This window comes from Telmatherina bonti, assembly GCF_933228915.1.
Source record: "Telmatherina bonti genome assembly, chromosome: 8".
Taxonomy (NCBI): Eukaryota; Metazoa; Chordata; class Actinopteri; order Atheriniformes; family Telmatherinidae; genus Telmatherina; species Telmatherina bonti.
Genome location: NC_136626.1, coordinates 31,172,290 through 31,191,943, shown reverse-complemented (window position 1 = coordinate 31,191,943; position 19,654 = coordinate 31,172,290). Strand labels below are relative to the sequence as shown.

General features: G+C 39.3%; 1 protein-coding gene across 1 annotated transcript; it reads left to right on the top strand.

The window, feature by feature from the left end:
• Window positions 1-1,286: 1,286 nt before the first annotated feature.
• On the top strand, window positions 1,287-8,706 carry spata18 (spermatogenesis associated 18; the record flags this gene model as incomplete). The annotated part of the gene is made up of 12 exons (XM_079244532.1): window positions 1,287-1,373; window positions 2,710-2,815; window positions 2,903-3,018; window positions 3,124-3,242; window positions 3,335-3,430; window positions 3,523-3,648; window positions 3,747-3,978; window positions 6,150-6,308; window positions 6,406-6,581; window positions 7,628-7,751; window positions 7,877-7,945; window positions 8,162-8,706. The coding sequence occupies 12 exons, from the start codon at window positions 1,287-1,289 to the stop codon at window positions 8,216-8,218; spliced, it is 1,467 nt and encodes a 488-aa protein (XP_079100658.1). The 3' UTR covers window positions 8,219-8,706.
• Window positions 8,707-19,654: the final 10,948 nt, after the last annotated feature.

Below are 19,654 nucleotides of genomic sequence, written 5' to 3'. Positions count from 1 at the left end.
GAGGACTGTACCATTCTGTCAGCGAGGGTGGAAACAAACACTAACAAAGACTAGTTCTGTCGTGTTATTGACAGAATTATCATTAATTGTTAATTAAAGTTATACATTTAGACGAAATATAGATAAAGTTCAGTGTTTTAGTCATATTTGGCCGCTAGAGAGCATCATGGTTATCAGGAAAAATTATGGTCCATTCCAAGTTCCCCCCTCCAATGACAGAAAGGTCCGAAAATAGAATTTATTTTCCACTGGTTTTACTATAAGTAAAATGATAAACAAACAAATAAATAAGTAAGTAAATAAATTAATAATTCAATATCTGTTCTTTTTGACAGATCAACTGTCCAAGTAAATCTGAGTTGTAAAACGATAAAACTATCTACAAAATAGTGCAGCATGTACAAAGATTCCTTTTTCTTCCTGATTTTCTTTTAAAACATGAGTTTATGGATTAAAATGCTGATTTTTTTCCCCAAACCCCAGATTACTGATTATTGACCAGCATGCTGACTGCTGAATGTGTTGTTGTTAATACTTCTCTGTGCCAATCACAACGTGAATATTAAGTAAGCTTTTACGGAAAAAACAAACAAACAAAAAACACAAACAAACAAACAAACAAACAAAAAAACAAAAAACAAAACAAACAAAAACAACAAAAAAACTAACAAACAAAAAAAAAAACAAAAAACAAAAACAAAACCGACTTATCTAATATAAAATACTTACAATGTGGTCATTTTCTTTCCACACCTAAACTAAACTGTACGTAGTAGTTGTATGTTAAATCTGAAAATTATACAGAAAATTATATGGTGTTACAAAGAATTTGTTATCTGCAGTATGCATGTGCAAATCAGGTATTACTTTAAAAGTAGTAATGATGTGACTAACTGAATATGGCATGTCATAATGCGTATTATAATCGGATTTAATTCCACAAAGCAGCAGGAGAAAATCAGCTGTGAAATTCAGGGGGTTGTTCTGCGGGCATTTGGTTTCGTTTGACGGTATGACATTACAATCGTATTTACATCACAGGAAAACAGAAGCTACAGAGGATCGGATGAGGAGGCAGAGCAAACACATCAGCCTTGCTCAGTAATAATTGAGCTAAAACACGCGGATTGGCCCACTCGGTGTGGGTTGGTTGTCGGCTCGTCTCTTTGTTTTGTGTATTGCTCTGTGTGTTATTGGGTGCCAAGCCAGGAATTTTTTTTACTACAGTCCCAAGCCTTCCTTCTGGGCTCTTTTCAATCCCCGAGGATTAGTTATTTTGGACTGACATGGCGGACACTTTAAGGAGATTGACCAATACATCTTCCTTCAGCGTCTTGCAGGATAAGCTTGAGAGCTGGCACAAAGACTACCATGTAAGTTCATCAATAAGTCATGATCGACCTAAATCTGACCAAACCATTTCACGTGCCTTTGTTGCTGAGCATTGTATTTCATGGATGTTATCCTGTCATCTAAAAATAATTGGCTTTTTCGGTCAATAGATTGAGATTTCATCTTCTTTTACTTAAAGTGATTGTGAATGTGTACTTATTCTCTAACTGCTACAAAAGTCCAATTTTGTTATTTTATTTAGTTCTATTCTGTTTAATTTCACTCGCCTAATTTTAGTTATTTAAGATGCATTTTTAAAAAGATTTGAAACTATACAGCAAAGGAATGCATTTGCTTAGATTACATTGATTTCTAGTAAAGTTTGGTTACTATGGACGCAAATCGCCATGGTTACGGTTGGGCATGTCCAAAGATCTTTCTACCGTGAAGATGGTTCACTTCCCACTACTTCCGGGAGAGTGAGGCAAAATGGCTATGCGGAATTAGCGCCTTTCACACACACACACACACACACACACACACACACACACACACACACACACACACACACACACACACACACACACACACACACACATATATCTATATCTATATCTATATATATATCTATCTATCTATCTATCTATATATATATATATATATATATATATATATATATATATATATATATATATATATATATATATATATATATATATATATATATATATATATATATCTATATCTATCTATATCTATCTATATCTATATCTATATATATCTATATATATATATATATATATATATATATAATAATTGAAGAGAGAAGAGTCAGAATCAGTTTGAGCTGCAATGGAATTGTAAGACATCTAGTTAAGGACTTTACCAGACCTTGTATGGTGTAGCACTGGCACAAATGAACAGAGTGGAGATTCTTTAGGTTGTCTTTGGATGCTAAATTAATTTTGAAATGTGGGCAAATGAAAGGTTAGTCACACATTACTGATATAACCTCACACATTACTGATATAACCTTACAGTAAAGTCAGGGCAGTTACAGTTTCCATGCTTTTTAGTATCCTTTTATAGTACTAAACTGTTAAAATTACATGCAAGAAGCCTAATAATTCACTTGCATGTAGGTCATATAGTTAAAAAAGAGATAAACAGATTATAGATCAATAGTTACGTTTTGGTCTTGAAGAGAAATTAATCTGCCCTTTTCTTTTGTGTCAAAAGACCTCAATAAATGTTTTTTCTGTCAAGGTCTTCTCAATAAACAATGAATATGACTGTAGCAGAACAGAGACAAAAGTCAGTCTAAATGAATAATTAATTTGCATTCTTTTAGTTCTGAGGATTTGTTTCTCTTCCCAGGTGATTTCCTGTGACCAGAATCTGAACAGGTGTTGCGAGCTGATTGAACTCACTGCCAAGATCCAAGGCCAGCTGTTTGCCATCCTTAACCTCACTGCTGCTGAGGGTAACCTTCACATTCGCAGCTCAGACGTCAGATTTCCTTTAAAGAGCAAACCTTTAGAAAATCTTTATAAATTTTGTTGTGAATCAGGTGGTCAGTATGCTGGAGTGGACACTCTTAAAACACGACTGCTGCCATGGCTTGGAAGCTGTTTCTCCATGGCGAGGCCTTCAGTTTCCGATGACACCAGTCTACAACTCATCCAGGTGCAACCATCTGTCTTATCTATCTACTGTCCGTTTCAGCCAGGACGCCTTAAATACATTGAGTGTTGAGGTTTGTGTGCTACATTAATGCTTTTTCACCATCAGGATTCTGTGGAAAAAGACAGGAAGATCAGGGAGCTTTCTGTTTTCCATGAGAGTGACATGCAGAAGATGGAGACTCAGCTGTGCTCCACTCGGCTGCAGCTGGATTCAGTCAGAGCAGAGTGAATCTTAAAACAAACACATGAAGTGTTGTATGGAAAACTGCAAAAAAAAAAAAAAAAAAAGAAACCAATCAATCCTTCTGTTTTAACAGACTGATGGATGCTCAGAAGGAGCTGGATGAGACAAAGAGCAAATCAGCAACCACCCTGCTCGCCACAGAAGATGAAATCTTACAGCTGAAAGCAGAGTGTGTGATAGATCTAAACCCTGTCGTATCATCTCAACTTTCAAATACGTTGTTTGTGTTTTACTATTGCTGACGTGAACGTTGTGTTGTAGTTTGCGTTCGGCTCATGACGAGTTGGAGATTTACAAGAGGAATCTGGATGACTCTGAGCGACAGGTTCGCTTGCTGAGAGATGAAGTGTCTTATCTGAACACAGAGAAGGCCATGCTGCAGGGGAGGTACAGGGAAACACGTTGTGTGTGCTCGCACACGGCCACTTTAGAGGCGTCTTACATAACTGATGCAGTTTTATGTTTTTTTTGTGTCTGCTCCTCAGGTTGGTGAGAAGTCGCTCTCCGAGCCCTTTGCCAAGGCTCAGCGGCTCGTCCAGCCCACTGAGGAGTGAATCGCCCACCAGAGCTCAGCTCACCAGCTCGTCCCGCCACGCACGCCTGGTATCACGCTTCAGCGACCTGTACGCCGTGGAGCGTCTGGAGGCTCAGTCCCTGCTTCGACGCTACATTGCTGACTTGGAGATGGTTCAGAAAATCATCTTCATCGCTGTGGTGGTATGTCTGAAGTTATCGTGAATAGAAGTGTGTGAGCTGGAGAAAGGGTGTGTTTGGAAAGAGATGGAAAACACAAGAAGATTTAATGAAAAACAAACAACAAATCAAACACCAAAACAAATGAAGATGTCATTTTAAAAAAATGACAAAATATTTCATCCATCTTCTACCGCTTTTCTGGGATCGGTTGACTTCCCTCTCCCCAGCCACATTTGCCAACTCTGCGAGGGGATCCCAAGGTGTTCCCAGGCCAGCCGAGAGATATAATCCCTCCAGCGTGTCCTGGGTCTTCCCCGGGGTCTCCTCCTTGAGGGAGGTGCCTGGAACACCTCACCAGGGAGGCGTCCAGGAAAAATATTTCAGAAAACACTTAAAATTGAGTTAAAAATACACTTAAAAATACACCTTCATGAAAACATTTTGCTGAATGATAAGAAAAATTAATTACATTTCATTTTAAGACAATATCCTTTTAATGTAGCTTTTGTAGAATTTTTATTTCATTCTCATGTGGTTGCTGTTGTTTTACAGCGTTTTGACCACCAGTAGTTGTTTTTAAAAGGGCTTTATGAATAAAATTGAACACCAGATATGACCCACACAGTGAGATATGGAAACATTTCTGTTCTAAGTTTTTGGATCAAATTTTCTGAACAGATCTTTTGATTTAACAACTTGCAGAGTGACTTTTAGGTGAGGGATTTTATTTTTGACCTGTAGGTCTGACAATGTGCTTCCAAACGACCAGTTACAGTAAAACTATCGCAGATTGACACAAAGAACCATGTTTACTGTCAGTGATGCATAATGTGTCGAATTAAAACTGATCAGTAAATATTTATTCAATACAAAATTTACATTGAACTAATCAGTGAACTTTGTGATTTCCATGTTATTACAGTGTATTACAGTTACTGAGTCTCTTTGCTGAATATGAAATTGGATTTTTTAGAGTATTGTTTAGAACAATTAATTTTACAGCCAGTAGGCACAAACATGTCCAACAAGACAACATATATATCACATCATAACTGGTCACGGTGTGGTCTTCTGCTGCTGGAGACCATCTGCTTCCAGGCTGGACGTGTTGTGTGTTCAGAGATGATGTTCTGCATATCTTGGTTGCAACCAGTACCTATTTTACTTCCTGTTGTCTTTCCATCATCTCCAACCAGTCTGCCCATTCTCCTCTGACTCCAACTAGACATTCTGGTCCAGACAAACTGCTGCTCGCTGGATATTTTCTCTTATTCAGACCCTCAATTCAATTCAATTCAATTCAACTTTATTTGTATAGCGCCAGTTCACAGCAATGTTGTCACAGGGCACTTTACATACACATAATTTCAAGCCAATTCATACATATCCTATAATAGAAACCAACTGATTGCATCGAGTCATGACTTCGATCCAATCCCCCATCCTGAGCTGCACGCGGCGACAGTGGGAAGGAAAAAACTCCCCTTTAACAGGAAGAAAACCTCCGGCAGAACCCGGCTCAGGGAGGGCAGCCATCTGCCTCGACTGGTTGGGGTGGAGAGGACAGGAAAGACAGATCAACATGTACAATTGCACTTAATCAGGAAGACCTGCAGACCTTCTCAGTAAACACTAGAGATGGTTGTGTGTGAAAATCCCAGCAAATAGTCAGAACAGCAACCATGCTGCATTCAAAGTCACTTAAATCTCCTTTCTTCCTCATTCTGATGCTCAGTTTGAACTTGAGCAAGTCGTCTTCACCATGCGATTGTGTTGAGTAGCTGCCTTCTAATTGGTTGATTACCTCTTTATGTTGAACCGGTGTACCTGATAAAGTTGTTGGTACATTAAAATGAAGTATTATTCTCAATTTCTCTGTTTTGATTACAGCAACTGTGATTCCCCCCCCCCCCCCCCCCCCAATTGATTCCATGATTTTTCTGTTTACAAAATCCCTCCATTTATACATCCTTCTGTTTTGCGGTGTTTGGTGATTGGTTTATTTTGTGTTAAAAAAAAAAACATTTCATGACACATAAACATTTATTTTTATGTGAGCGTGCACAGAACCTGAAGGGGACATTTGTATTCAGATAATAATTATTGTTGTTACGTGTGTTTATTATGATTGCTTTGTGTTGTTTGTCAGTTCCACTGTTCTGCACTAGCAGTGTGTGTTTTTGTGCTTGTAGGAATCCTTCCAAACAGCGAAACTGGCCTACCGTCAGTTCAAGCTGCGAGTCAGAAAGACGCTGTCCCCTTCCCACTTTGGTCCGGAGAGTCTAGAGGATGCAGCTGTGGACTACATAGTCAGAAACCTGGACCTCTACGATGTTCAAGCCAGCGTCAATGTAGAGGAAAACTAATCTCTTCGTGCCACATTTATGAACCTGTAGTACTTTCTGATGAAGACGGCGGTTTTTCTCACTGAGGATTTCATCTTTTCAGGATGTGATCAACGCCATGAATGTGAACCCTCGCATCTCCTTCCCACCAGAAGTGGATTTTTCCCTCGTTAGTGCCTTGATCAGAGAGACGTGCAGGGTGGCGTTCGCCATGCAGACGCTGGATCCACCTCTTGACCTGGCCTTTGCGAGTGATGGAGAACTATTCAATGACAGCAAGTCAGTGGCATGTTGTTGTTGCATGAGAAAATCCTGTCAGAAGTTTTCAGTATGTTTTCCTAGTAGTTTAGTTTAGTTTAGTTTATTAAGGATCCCCATTAGCTGTTGCAAGCTACAGCTATTCTTCTTGGGGTCTGGCACAATTATATCAAAACAAAAACTTGTAAAAAGTTACACAGCACATCAATATTTCAGTACAATCCTGGAATACAAGGTATTTACATCTTCAAAATCATCTCTTTACATCCATTTTTACACAAGTAAATGCATGCATGTAATATCAATTCATATTACATCCTATCGTGTAAGCTATTCATTTATAAAAATACAAAAAATATGCTTAAAACTGGATATCAACCTATATATTTAATTATCTATAATACAAATCTTCAAGTACACCTCTATCCTCATTATCAATTTGTTTACTCTACATTCATTCGTATTTATTATACTTATCAGCAAACCCTTATAATTATGATTTATATAGATACCTGTACTTTTGAAAGATAGTCTTTTAATGATATTTTAAAGTTTTTAACGTCAGTGGTTGGTTTAATGTTCTTTGGTAGAGAATTCCATATTTTCATGCCTCTATACATAACTGTTCTTTTTATGGCATCTGATTTTGCTTTTGGCAAGCTAAAATTTCCATCTTTTGTATGTCTTGTGGTATATTCGTGATTACACTAAAAGTAAGGTTATTAAATAAAATAACAAGTAGTTTTAATACAGATATATTTCTAGTTACAACTGTCAATGTATATAAGAGTCTGTCTCTGAGCAACAACCAGTTAAGTTTCTCATGCATTGTGATGATATTTGTCCTGAAATCACACTTCAGCACCGTTCGGGCAGCTCTGTTTTGTACATGTCGTAGTCTGTCTGACGTAGGATTTAGTCTGCAAAGTTTGGATGTTTGCGTAGATGCTTCTGGAGTTACGGTGTTAAAGATGCAGCTCATCACAGCAATGCCACCCATCTGCCAGTAGATGTCAGCCTCAGCAACCAAACGGCTAAGTCCCACTCTCCTCCTCTCTCTCTGAAAGGTACCGTCGGAGCTACGACTCAGAGTTCTCAGCTCCTCTGGTGATGTACCACGTCTGGCCAGCTTTGCTTGAAGGAAACGCTACAATTGTGAAAGGCGAGGCTGTGACCCGAAGAGGAGCTCTGGTACTGATTTCATACCAGAATGAGCACAAACATGCTTGTACAGAGACATGAGAGGCTCATGCATGTTGTGGTGATGTGTGTGTGTGTGTGTGTGTGTGTGTGTGTGTGTGTGTGTCTGTTTGCAGTGGAGTAGAAGCCGGAGCAGGAGTGTCAGCCCTGTACGCTCTCGATCTCTCAGCCCAAGTCGCAGTCTTGTAAGTCCTTATAATGTCTGAGTGCTCAACTAGACACAAACATTATATACTTACATACTAAACCACCTTAATCACTTTTTAAAATGACCAACATGGATGCACAAACATGGCCTGAAGGGTAAGCATTCCAGGATCATAATTTTAATTTAAGTGCACTTTGTGTGATATTAAACCTATTAGAGCTGCAGAATTAATCAATATTATCATGTTTTTTAGGGATATAAAAGCAAAAGAAGCCTGTCCCCTGAACGTCTCACAGCTAGCCGCCTGTAAGCTTCGGTCTCATTGTCCAGTGGTGCTTATTGTGCATGAATCTGATTCAACCTCAGCTGTATGTCAACTGTTATCAAATAAAGGAATAAACTCCTTCATGATGTTCTGTACCGAGCTTGCAGAGTACTTACAGGACATCGTAGACGGAGCTGGAAGAGCCTCACAGCCACCTACTGAGCAGACTGTGGAACACACAGCATGATGCTAACGCGATACGTGCTAACCTCAGATCGTTCAGTGTTTCAGTGACTGATATTAGTTGGTTTTTCTAGTTTTACAGGTTGATATGTTGTTTTGTTACTTCTGATTTTTCACCTTGTTGATGCTGTTGTTGTTTTTATCTAAATTATACGTGAACGAACAGTTTTTTTTGTCTGAACTGATATAATATGTTTGCAAAAAGATTTTTCTGAATGTTTATTTCTTTCTGATTTCAAGAGAAGGAGCAATAACTTGTTTTTACTCTAGTTCAAGTTAAACGTTTTACATATGCCAGATCTATTTATACTGTCTCACTTCCAGAACAGTGTATCAGCATTTTGGTTTACAAACTGCACTCAGTAAATATGTTCTGATTTTACCGTTTAAATTTGTGTTGTGTCGTGAATTTTCTCTTACAATGTGCCTTTCTGTGGACTTTTTAAATCAATGAAAAACAAACCTGTAAATTCTTATAAATTTAAAATGTTTTTTTAAACCTCCCTTTTACGACTTTAAAGCTGACCAAGGACGAAACTATGTTTAAAAACTTGAAATATGTTTTGGTTCCTCATTAAACTGTAAAATAAATAAGGAATAAACACAAAGGAGCCGTGCATTACATGATTTTCATGCACGATGTGGCGCAAAGTACATTATAACCGTGTAATGCACAGATCTGAGTTCAATTCATTTATACCATAGTCCCATACCGTAAACACTTTATAACAAATGTGTTTTTTGTTTTTTTTTGCAAAACTTGCTAAATATGCTAAAGTATAGGAACTATTTTATGTTGGCCTCCATGTTCTTTTTATGCTAAACAGCTGTTTTTAAGCTACACCTGTTTCTCTCATTCACCTGTCAAAAGTCAGCTGATCTGAATCAGTTGCTATGGTGATGCCCATATCGGAGTGTTAAAACAGTGATTTAACTTCCCAATCTGAGTGTATATATGAAAATAATGCATCCAGCTAGCATTAGAATAATAATGTTGTTTTCCTTTTGGCTTGTCTCTGAAGGGGTCGCCACAGCAACTATGTGATAGTCACATAGTTGAACCTTTGGCACAAGTTTTACACCGGATGGCCTTCCTGACGCAACCCTCTGCCTTAATCGGGGTTTGGGACCTCAGAGAACAATTGTGTCCCCGTCTGGGCTGCAGACCATGATATCCTAATAATTATTTGTACATAATAATTATTACACATCAAATGTGATGCATGAAACTTAAAGAGTTAATGAGGTTCTTTCACAAAGCCGTATATCGGTGCAGCAGCGCAACACAGTCTTTAAACCTCATTGGAAAGTTATTTTAAATCTTGAATATATATGTAGAACCATTTATGGTCAAGGTCAAGTTTACATATACAGCACATGTCCAGCAGGTCAAAGGTCACGTCCCCCAAAGTGCTTTACAAGCTAGAATATATATAAAATCAAATAAAGTGCATGATAGGAGCAATAAAAAGCAAACAATACAATAAGACAGTAAAAGAATTGAAAACAAATCAAAAATAACCTAAAACAGTAACAACTGGGATAGTTGGAACAAAATGTTTAGGTCAACCAGTCAATAAATATGTCTTTAAGGGCTTTTAAAATGTTCCAGTGAGCTGATCTAATATTTAGAGGGAGATTGTTCAGAGCCCAGAACCTGCTGCTGAAAACGCTCCGTCACCTCCAGGTTTAGACGTCCTGTGAATAGAAAACATCAACTGGGACCTGAATCTCATGGATCCTACTGAACAATGGATAAATAGGAGCTCAGACGGGTAGGAAAGAGAATGGCTGCTTAAAGTAAGATTTAATGGATCACATTGGGAATATTTTTCCTTAAATGTCAATGTTGGCCCTTAAGTAATTTTTGCTCATTGTATTTTTGAGTTTGACACCCTTAAATTAGACTGTCAGCTCCTCAGATCACATCTAATGTTTCAAATCAAGCGTTTGCTTTGCTCAACAAAAAACCTCCATGAGCTCTACCAGTAAATTAAAACTAGTTTTAACATGATCACCCACTGGAGCCGGGGTACTTTGGGGTTTAATTTGCTCATTAAAATGCACCAACATCAAGTTTTTCATTAGAGGTAAGAGGTTCAGGTGATTAGACATATGGTATCCATTGTTGCTTGCACTCAGCTGCCTTTGCAGAAATGCTAGATCTAATCACATTTCTGGTTTGTAGCCGCTGTGTTCGGTATCCTACATGATGCTGCATGTGTCCAAGCTGCAGTAACGTTATCTTATGGTTTTAGAGACAGAAATGGCACAGTTGTGTTGTGCTCTTGTGTCAGGCTATTTGCTCTGGTGTAAACATTCAAATGAAAGCGTATCCTTACAGATATGTAGAATTTCCTTGGTTAACCCCTCCATCAGCACTCCTTAGAGACGTAGAGAACATGCACAGGAGTGGAAACTTCCACTCTTCATCACATTCCCATACAATGAGCGTCTTGTCAGATCAGCTAGAGGAGGTCTTTACTCCTGGGACACAGACCTGCTACTGAGATAATAGTGGGAAAACCCTTTAGACTGTGTCAGTTGTCCCACTGTGGTCCTGAGGAGGGGGGTGTTTACTCAGGTGTGTGGTCCAGTCACGCTCGAGAGAGGATATCGCAAACTATTTTTTTCCGTTCTGTTCGGTGTACTGCAGATTTTTAAAGGCCCACACATGCCGTCACTTTATTTAATCTTTCAAAAGACACAGCAAGCCTTTATAGCTTCATTTTGCCACCAAAAATGATGAGACACTGTTTCCTTTGTGATCAGTGGACAAGTTTTAAGCATGTGCTGCAGTGAAATCTTCATACTGTGGACAGAGTTGTAGCTGGAGCTCATCCTTACTAAACTGGTGCTGAGCTGAAGTTTCCAGTTTAGTGGATGAGACAGTGATGCTCCCTCTGGCTTTTCTTAATGTGCTCTGCACTGGCAATGCGTGCATTGCTGGAACTTGAGCACGATGAGTACCCTGCCTGCTCCTGAAGCCAGACCAGCGGGGGAGGATTAATGGGGCTGTATATCACCAGACATGGTGACATGGTTACGGGTGACCGGACCGCTGTGTGTATATCAAAAAGCAATGCTAAAAAAGACACAGTCGAATGAAGGAATGAAATCAAAGCTGCAACTTCTAAATATGAGCCAGTCACCCTTCAACAGAGGGGTCAGTGAGCCCCCGCGGGTCCACCAGACCTCTGTATCTCCAAGTGAAGCTGGCTATCCATGACCCAGTAAGGCCATTAAGCACATCTGGAATAAGACAGAATGATGGTTTTGCAGAGGAAGACTTCACAATTTATGACAGCAGGGACAAAGCAGTGATTATGTGCAAGTTTGCCACATGGACAACCAAACCCCACCCTCTTATTGCTCCTTTTCACCACACTGCAACACCCAAAGGCGACATGCTCGGCACTGTCTGGTGAATGAGGTCACAGCGATGGGTTTGCTGATGGATGCCGAGGAGTAAATAGGTGTGACTGCTGACCTTCCTCTCAGTCCCAGCGAACTCAGACATCAAGTGACCAAATCCACTGCCAGAGGCAGTACGGATTTACGGCCCTTCCTCTCGATGACGACCATCATATCAAATAAAGGAAACGACTTTGGATTCGGTCTCTTTTTCCCAAAGCAGACATATGTTCAGGCTCCTTCCTGCGCCGTCATCTTTGCACATCTGGTGAATCATCATAAGTGAATATGAATATCTGGAAGTCAAATGATTTTCTCCAGTTTGTTGAAATGATTTATATACACAGCTGTGCTGATGAACTTGTAATTTCCTGGCATTGGCGGGGAAAAGATTGGTGAACTTTCTTAGTTCTAGTTTGAACACAGAAAACATTCACCTCTAGTCAAAGACCTGGTTCTGGTGAAACTGGTAAGACTGCATTCACTGGGCTCCTCTTCTTATCCGAAAAGCTCAACAACACAAACGCAGGACACTTAGTGAGGTGGTCTGGATTTTCCACAGAAAAGTTTTTTTTAAACAAGTCATTAAAACTCCAGAGGTTGCCGTGACCTTTCCTCTCGCTAGAAGTCAGAGATCAACTAGATGTCAGCTGCAGATCCGTTTACGTTTCAGACGGACGGCCTCACAGCTCTTGAGTAAAGATGTCAATCTGGGCTGAATTACACTGCTTTGTGAAGAGATACACTGCAGTGAAGTTAACCTGCTCCTTGTCCTTTCCCTGGTCGCTGGCATGCTCCATATTAAAGCACATCTGGATGTTGTGATTAATGGGAATTGCAGTCATCCGTTTATATTATAGAGCTGCAGTGGAGGGGTTGAGCCTGCTGGATGCAGGTGTGAGTTGCAAAGATTACTGCTCCGCTGGGGCTTTTTACTCTCAGATTTGATACTCTCAAGGAAACACGCAATCAAACCTGGCGCCAAACTGAGTGGCCTTGGTGCTGAACACCCCCACCCTGAACAGAGATGGAGGAAAGGAATGTTAGTGAGCGAGAGAGAGAGAGAGAGAGAGAGAGAGAGAGAGATGGGACAAAAAGACTGAAATGTGACAGTAGGTGGAAGGTTTCAGGTCTCCTGGAGGTTTTGCAGCTTTACTGGAACTGAGTAAACATATCAGTCTTGCACAGATATGAACAGGTGAAGAGTGATTCTTCAAGCAGACAAGACACAATTGCATGCTGTTTAAATTCAGATGGGACAGAGTAGTTAGAAAACCAAACCAAGTAAACAGTAAGGTGACATTTTGTATTGAGAATAACCATCAAATTATGGGTATTAAATATGAAAAAGAGAGCTGATATCAAGGCCTGGCATCTTAGTTTGAACCTCAGCTGGAGCCTTTCTGTGTAGAGTTTGCATCTTCTTCTGATGCATCCCCCCTCAGTCCTAAAGCATGTTAGGTAGATTAGTGTCTCAGAATCCTCAGTGGGGGTGAATGTGGGTGGCTTTTTGTCTATGTGTGCTGGCCCTGAACTTTCCAGGGTGTAAGTTGCTGCTGGGAAAGGCTCCTGCCCACCTGGGATCCTGCACTGGGATAAGCAGGTATATATTTTTTAACTGTCCTCTGTGATTTCTACCACTAGATGGCAGCACAGCCCTGCAGTTTGTTGCACAGTTACACGCACATTGGTTTGACAGATGAAGCATTCAGATATAATATCTTTATTAGCAAAACTCTGAATTTAGTTTAACCTTGAGCAACATGTTAAATTTGCAAAAAAACATTAATTTATTCACAGTTTGCGGTGTTTACATGTAATGCAGTTAATAACAAGCGTGTGTTGTCGCTGGTTGAAGTGGTGCTGCATTGCATTTATTATTTTAATGTGGGAAGAAGCCAATGCTTTCAGAAAAATGTAGAGCAATAAACAGAAGAGAAGCCATGGAAATAATTTAAACAGAGCTCTCCCACCACTGCAGTTCATCATACAGAATAACACATGACTTATGAACCTCTGAATGTCCTGACTGCTCCAGTGGGTCAAATATGCACCTGATCTCCTGAGATATATGCAGACTTGTCTGTTCAGTCCCTCAGAATAAATCAGGCCGCTGTGATATCCGGTTCTGAGCAGTTTGTCCCTCTGTTTGCTTGTGTGAGTCACAGAAAAGGGGAGACTGGTGGATGTTTCCTCCTGCCTAAAACAGAGAACATAATCTCTGCTCATGACTCTGACCATTCATGTGCTCGAAGTAAACTGATTGAGTTCAGCAGAATAGACGCAAAAGCAGAAATTATATAATGAAGGCTTGAAAGAAGTTCTTCCTGTCTACCATAAAGTATTGAAAACCACAAGGGGGGGATTAGGCAGTTTATTCTGCTTTATGTTTTAAAAGGAAAGTACATTTGGAGACATTTGGATTTCAAAGGCTACATTTGTTTGATTGGTGTCTGGGAAATGTTGCAGCAGTCTGTTGCTCACTTTTTCTATTTACATAAAATTTAACTTTATTTTTATATAAATTTAACTTTATTATATTCTACCATTGAAAAAGATACAATCCAATTCAGTGCAATTCATTGATCAATGCAATTAGAATCCAGTTAAGCCATTTCCATGATATGATCCATATCTTCCTGACTACCAGGAAAAAAAAACTGTGTAACTACAAATGTCCACTGCAGAGGAAATTGCTTAAACTTATAATTAATGTGGTAAAATATAGTTATATTTATCTAAGAAACGATTTAATGTGTTTATAAGATATTCAAAGAAAATATAACTACACAATTTCAAGTAAAAATCAGCACAAAGAAAAGTATTATGAACTTTTGCTCTTCCCATAAAACATGCTTGTTGCAATGGAGGCCATTTTTCTTGAAGAGAGAAAGAAAGTTCACAAAGAATATACACTGACTATACACACTAGAATATACACTGACTTTCCAGATGATAGAGATGTATTGTAATACATGACTGTCTGTATTTACCTGTAAGAAGATGCAGGATGAATCAGCAGCTCACTGCTATGCTTACATTTACTTTCTAATGAATAATGAAACACTTACTAAGTACTTTGTCCCATAATATTACAGTGATTCCACATGCATTCAATCATCCTTACAGTGTTGTATTTATTTATTTAAGACAACAGTGCTACCAAAAAAACAAAAACCCAGAAGACAAACTTGCCCTGTATTACCTTGGAAATTATATTTCTTATTTTTTCCCACCTTATTTTTTGTCCCTCATTACTTTAACATATTAATTACCACAAGATTAAGTTGTTCTTCAAGGTTTGTTTCGAAAAAAAACAACAAAAAACTTCATGCCACACAATGGCTTTTCCTGATTTCTCCATTATCCCATTAAGCCCCAAGGCACCATCTAAACATGGAAACTGGTACACCCATCAGGCTACATCAGGTCTGAATGGCTTAAGGCCACATTTCCTGTCAGTCTCATCACAAACAGTAAAAGATAGTTGCCACAGTTCTCAGGAAGACCTTTTGTGTTTACAGTAACTACTTTACAATGCTCAGGCTGAATGAAGGAAATAGTTTGTTGACGTTATCGTGGCCTTTGAAGGATGTTCAGATAAAGGGTTTGCAGAAGTGAAGTCCTGCACGGCGCTGTTTGGATAAAAACCAAACAAGAAGAAATCAAACAGGATATTTGTCCATGCGTCTCTGTGCGTCTTTCTTATCCAACCCAGTCCACACTGTGAGCAGCACCATCTGGTTTTTGTGTTCACACAAAAAAGGAGACAGGTCAGATCCCAGTCTGCTGCTCATGACACACTTACAATCATTGAGGTGATGATGAGAAAACTAGATCAAGGCACAAGAGAGACAAGTGTTTGCGGTGAATGACTAAGCATGTGGATCAGGACAGCATCTGGACCTCAATGCAAGCTTACATAAATGCTCCACTTAGGACTGCAATAGTTTTACTCCACACTACACTTTTTTTTTTTACACATCAATCTGTGTGTGGACAGTTTTTCCGTGTGGTAATCCTTATTTCTGTTTGAGTGTGGCACACACACTGATGAGCTGTGATGTCTGCAATTTGTCCTCCCAAATGTTCCATGTATTGTGTGAGGGTTTCACAGCAGAGTGGACAAAAAAGGCAAACGGTGAGATCAGCACTGGACGCGTGTTTACTTAGTAGCACGAGGAGAATAAAGACTTTCTGGAAGTCATGACTCCTCTTTGTTCTACAAAGGAATTTAGCTATTTTTAGAGCACCAGCTTATAAATCTCTAGGCTTATTTTTAGCATTTTCCAACACAGCTGTCACCAAAATATCCATGAATAAGCAGTCAGCATTGTGCTGTGTGGTTATATTTGGTAGAATATCACAAGAAAAGCCTTTTGTATAAACTCTTCAGTTATTTTGAGCTGAAATGTAAAAAGAGGTAGATACTGGATTATTTATTTTCTGTTAGGGAAAGATATGAGATTAATGTGTCAAGCTCAAATTAATAAGCTTGAGTCTGAACTATTTCTGCTACAAAATCTGGTTTTTGTTTTGTTGCCTCACTTCATCAGGGTTGTCCTTTGCAGAGACAGTGTTCACATATTGTTCTGTGATTTAATAGAGACTGAGAGATAAAGCTGCATCATTCCAAATTATGTTTATTTTCATCCTGAAGGTTTTTTTTTTTTTTTTTAGCAAGCCTGGAAATTTTTTTATTTGTGCTATTTGCCATTCTCATTCATTCTTCGTCATTAAAGGGGCACTACAGAACTTTTGCCATCCCCCCCCCCTATCAACGGCTAAGTCGGCTTCCATCTTGCATCCAACCTGACCTGTTAGAACTCTCCAGCCAGCAAAAGATAATTTTACAATAACTCTTGTTTTGTCCCTTTCTCTCTTTTAATTGTCTTGTGTTTCTTTGCTGAATCAGCGAAGTTTGTTAAAAAACACAGGCAGTACTTTCTCGCATAAAGCAAAACTCTGCAGCAACGTCACGCAGCAGACCCGGATGTAAAAGTTGGTTTTTCAGCATCGGGATGCTGCAGCTTCAGAAATGCACATGAGAACAAATGTCACTGTGTCATCGAACACTTCTGGGATGCAGAGATTTAAGGTCAGAAAGTTACATAATGCATCTTTAACACATATAGCTTGTTTTCTTTGTCTCCCATTAATATTTAACCTGATAGTTTATGGTGCTCTTGACACTTGATAGTCTAGTCCTCTGCAGGGGGAATAAGAATCTGAGATTGGCCTGTTTGTGTCAATGTGTGTGAATATGTCGGTACATGCGTCTATATGGGCAAATCTGTATGGGTGTATATACGTACGTTTATGCAGATGTCTGTTTTTCCCTTCTTCCTCTTTCTATCTCTCTCTTTTTCTCTCTGTCTCTACAAGGTGTTTTCTTTCTCTTTCCCTTTATCTTTCTGTTGCTCCTATCCTCCTCCAGCAGTAGAAACTCAAAAATTAGAAAATCAAGGTGATCATCATACCAGTAAAGCTCCCCTTGGCAAAGTAAATTTGCTCAGCAGAACACAGCATCCAGACCATCATTCTGCTTGCTTAAATGCTGGACAAGACAAAAAAACAAAACAAAAAAAACCCCACATATACTGATAATCATGCATGTGGACAAATGTGTTCCCTTTACAGTGACTCCAGAAGTTTTCACATAAACCTTGCTATTTCATTCTTTGTATGCAAATTTTGAGCAAAGGCCTAAAAAACAGGGCAGGCTCAAAGGATCAATAGCACTACGATAAAACACATTGCACTAAAAACTCGAGATTTTTTTCCCACAGTATCAAGAGAATTAACTATATGAATGCTTCTGGCCTCTAAAAACAGAAATAAATCCATCAAAAAAACAACTTGTGTTTTATCTAAAAATCCTTACCGACCTCCAGCAGAACTATTTCCACTCAGAAAAGAAGAAACAAAATACTTTTTCTCATCTTCTGTTTCACAACCTGGTGAAAGATCTTAAATTCAAATTAAACATTGTCTCGAATTTCTTTCTGTTTTTTAGTCACACACCCAAACACAAGGATGAACAGCTGTTCTTAAGAGGACCTTCCATGTATTTCATGTTCACACTTCAGCTCTAACGCGCACCTGACGCTGACAAATGATGTTTCATGAAAAGGTTTCCATGAGGACAAGTGATGCCAGCAAGGTCAGTGATTATACCAGGAAAGGTCCCAGTGAGGTTAGAAAAAAAACCAAAACACACACTTATGCTCATATCTTCAGTTTCTGGGAAGAAGCTGAAGGAGTGAGGAACTGTCCTCTTAGCCACTAACTGCTTGTGTTGTGGCTTTCTGTATGACTCTGTGGTAGGTGAAGTGTTTCTGAGAAGTGCCTGGGATGTTTTGATAGAAACTGAACAAGGGGGTCGGAGTCCTGTCAGGGACCGCCTGTGGAGTTTCGCCGTAGCTTCATTTTTTACATCTCATCATAAATAACAGGAGAAGACAAACAAACTTAGTCACCTTAAGAAGACTTACGACAAGAGGAAGCTTGATCTCACATCGTCGCAGATGCAACCAAACCAAAAATTCTACAAATCTGGGTGATAAAGAATCCCAGATAACAGCTGGAGCCTGCAGTTTATACAGACAGTGCATCTCATAATGACTGTATACAGTGTATTCACCTCCATCCCAGTCAGTCGGTTACTTTCTGTAATGCAAATAGATGGTCTGGTGTTTTTACTCAGAACATGTCCCAACCTGTCCAGGGTGTACCCTGCCAGCCCCAGAGATAACTGGGATAGGGTCCACTTTCCCTTAAGTGGACTAAGCGGTTAAGAAGATGGATAGATGGACGAGTGTCCTGATGCAGTTTGGATAACTGATTTAAAAGGGTTTCAGATTGAATGATTTAACCAACATCTATAACTGCAAATGGGGTTTATTAGACCTTTAATCCTGCAATCCAAGCTCTACTGCAAGATTTTATCCCATGTTGCTTTACAACCTGGATGTTTGCAGGTGTCACTGTGCTCAAACCTGTTCAACATTCGTTCATTTTCTACACTGTTTAGTTCAATTCAGCGTTGCGGGAAGCTGGAGCTTATCCCAGCAGTTATCAGGCAATGGGCAGGTCCACCCTGGACAGGTCGCCAGTCCATCGCAGAGCACCTGTCAAACCGTTCTACAAAGCATCAAACTACTGGGTGGAAAACCTTTGGCTTACAGCTTTTATATTTGGATAATTTTTTTAATAGTTTGAATATAAATTTGTCATATATAGATGAAGGAATGTAGTAGTCTCATCACCCTCAGCGGATTTTATTAAAAAGCTAAATGGTATAGGAGCATCAGGTCAGCCTCCGAGGGGACTCTGCAAAGGATGTTCTTTATTTTAAAGGATGCACAAGGTGGGAAACTCTATTTATGGCCAGTACAGATTGCAGAGCCTACAGAAACTAAAATGTTTTTGCAGAACCTTTCTGGGCGTCATCTAAAGCTTCTTGGATGTATCACCTTGTAACAGGTAGTTCTTTTCAAAATAAAAGACTTCAGACTTCTCTTTCCCTTTTTAATCATCCTTTTGTCTGGTTTTCTGTTGCTAATTATCCTACGGCTCATAACTATAATTGTTCACTCTTGATAACACATTTGCTGCACAGTGCGTAGTGGTTAGCCCTCTGCAAAAAATGTTGCTGGTTTGCTCCTTAGTGGGGGGTGGTCGTCCTTTGAGGAGGCGGCATTTTCTGCTTATGTATGTGTGGCCTTCCTCCCACCTACAAGACATGCATGTTAGGTTAATTGCTATGGATAACTGATCATTTATCACTTGGTAATATTCCCATTTATTTTTTTAAAAAAAAAA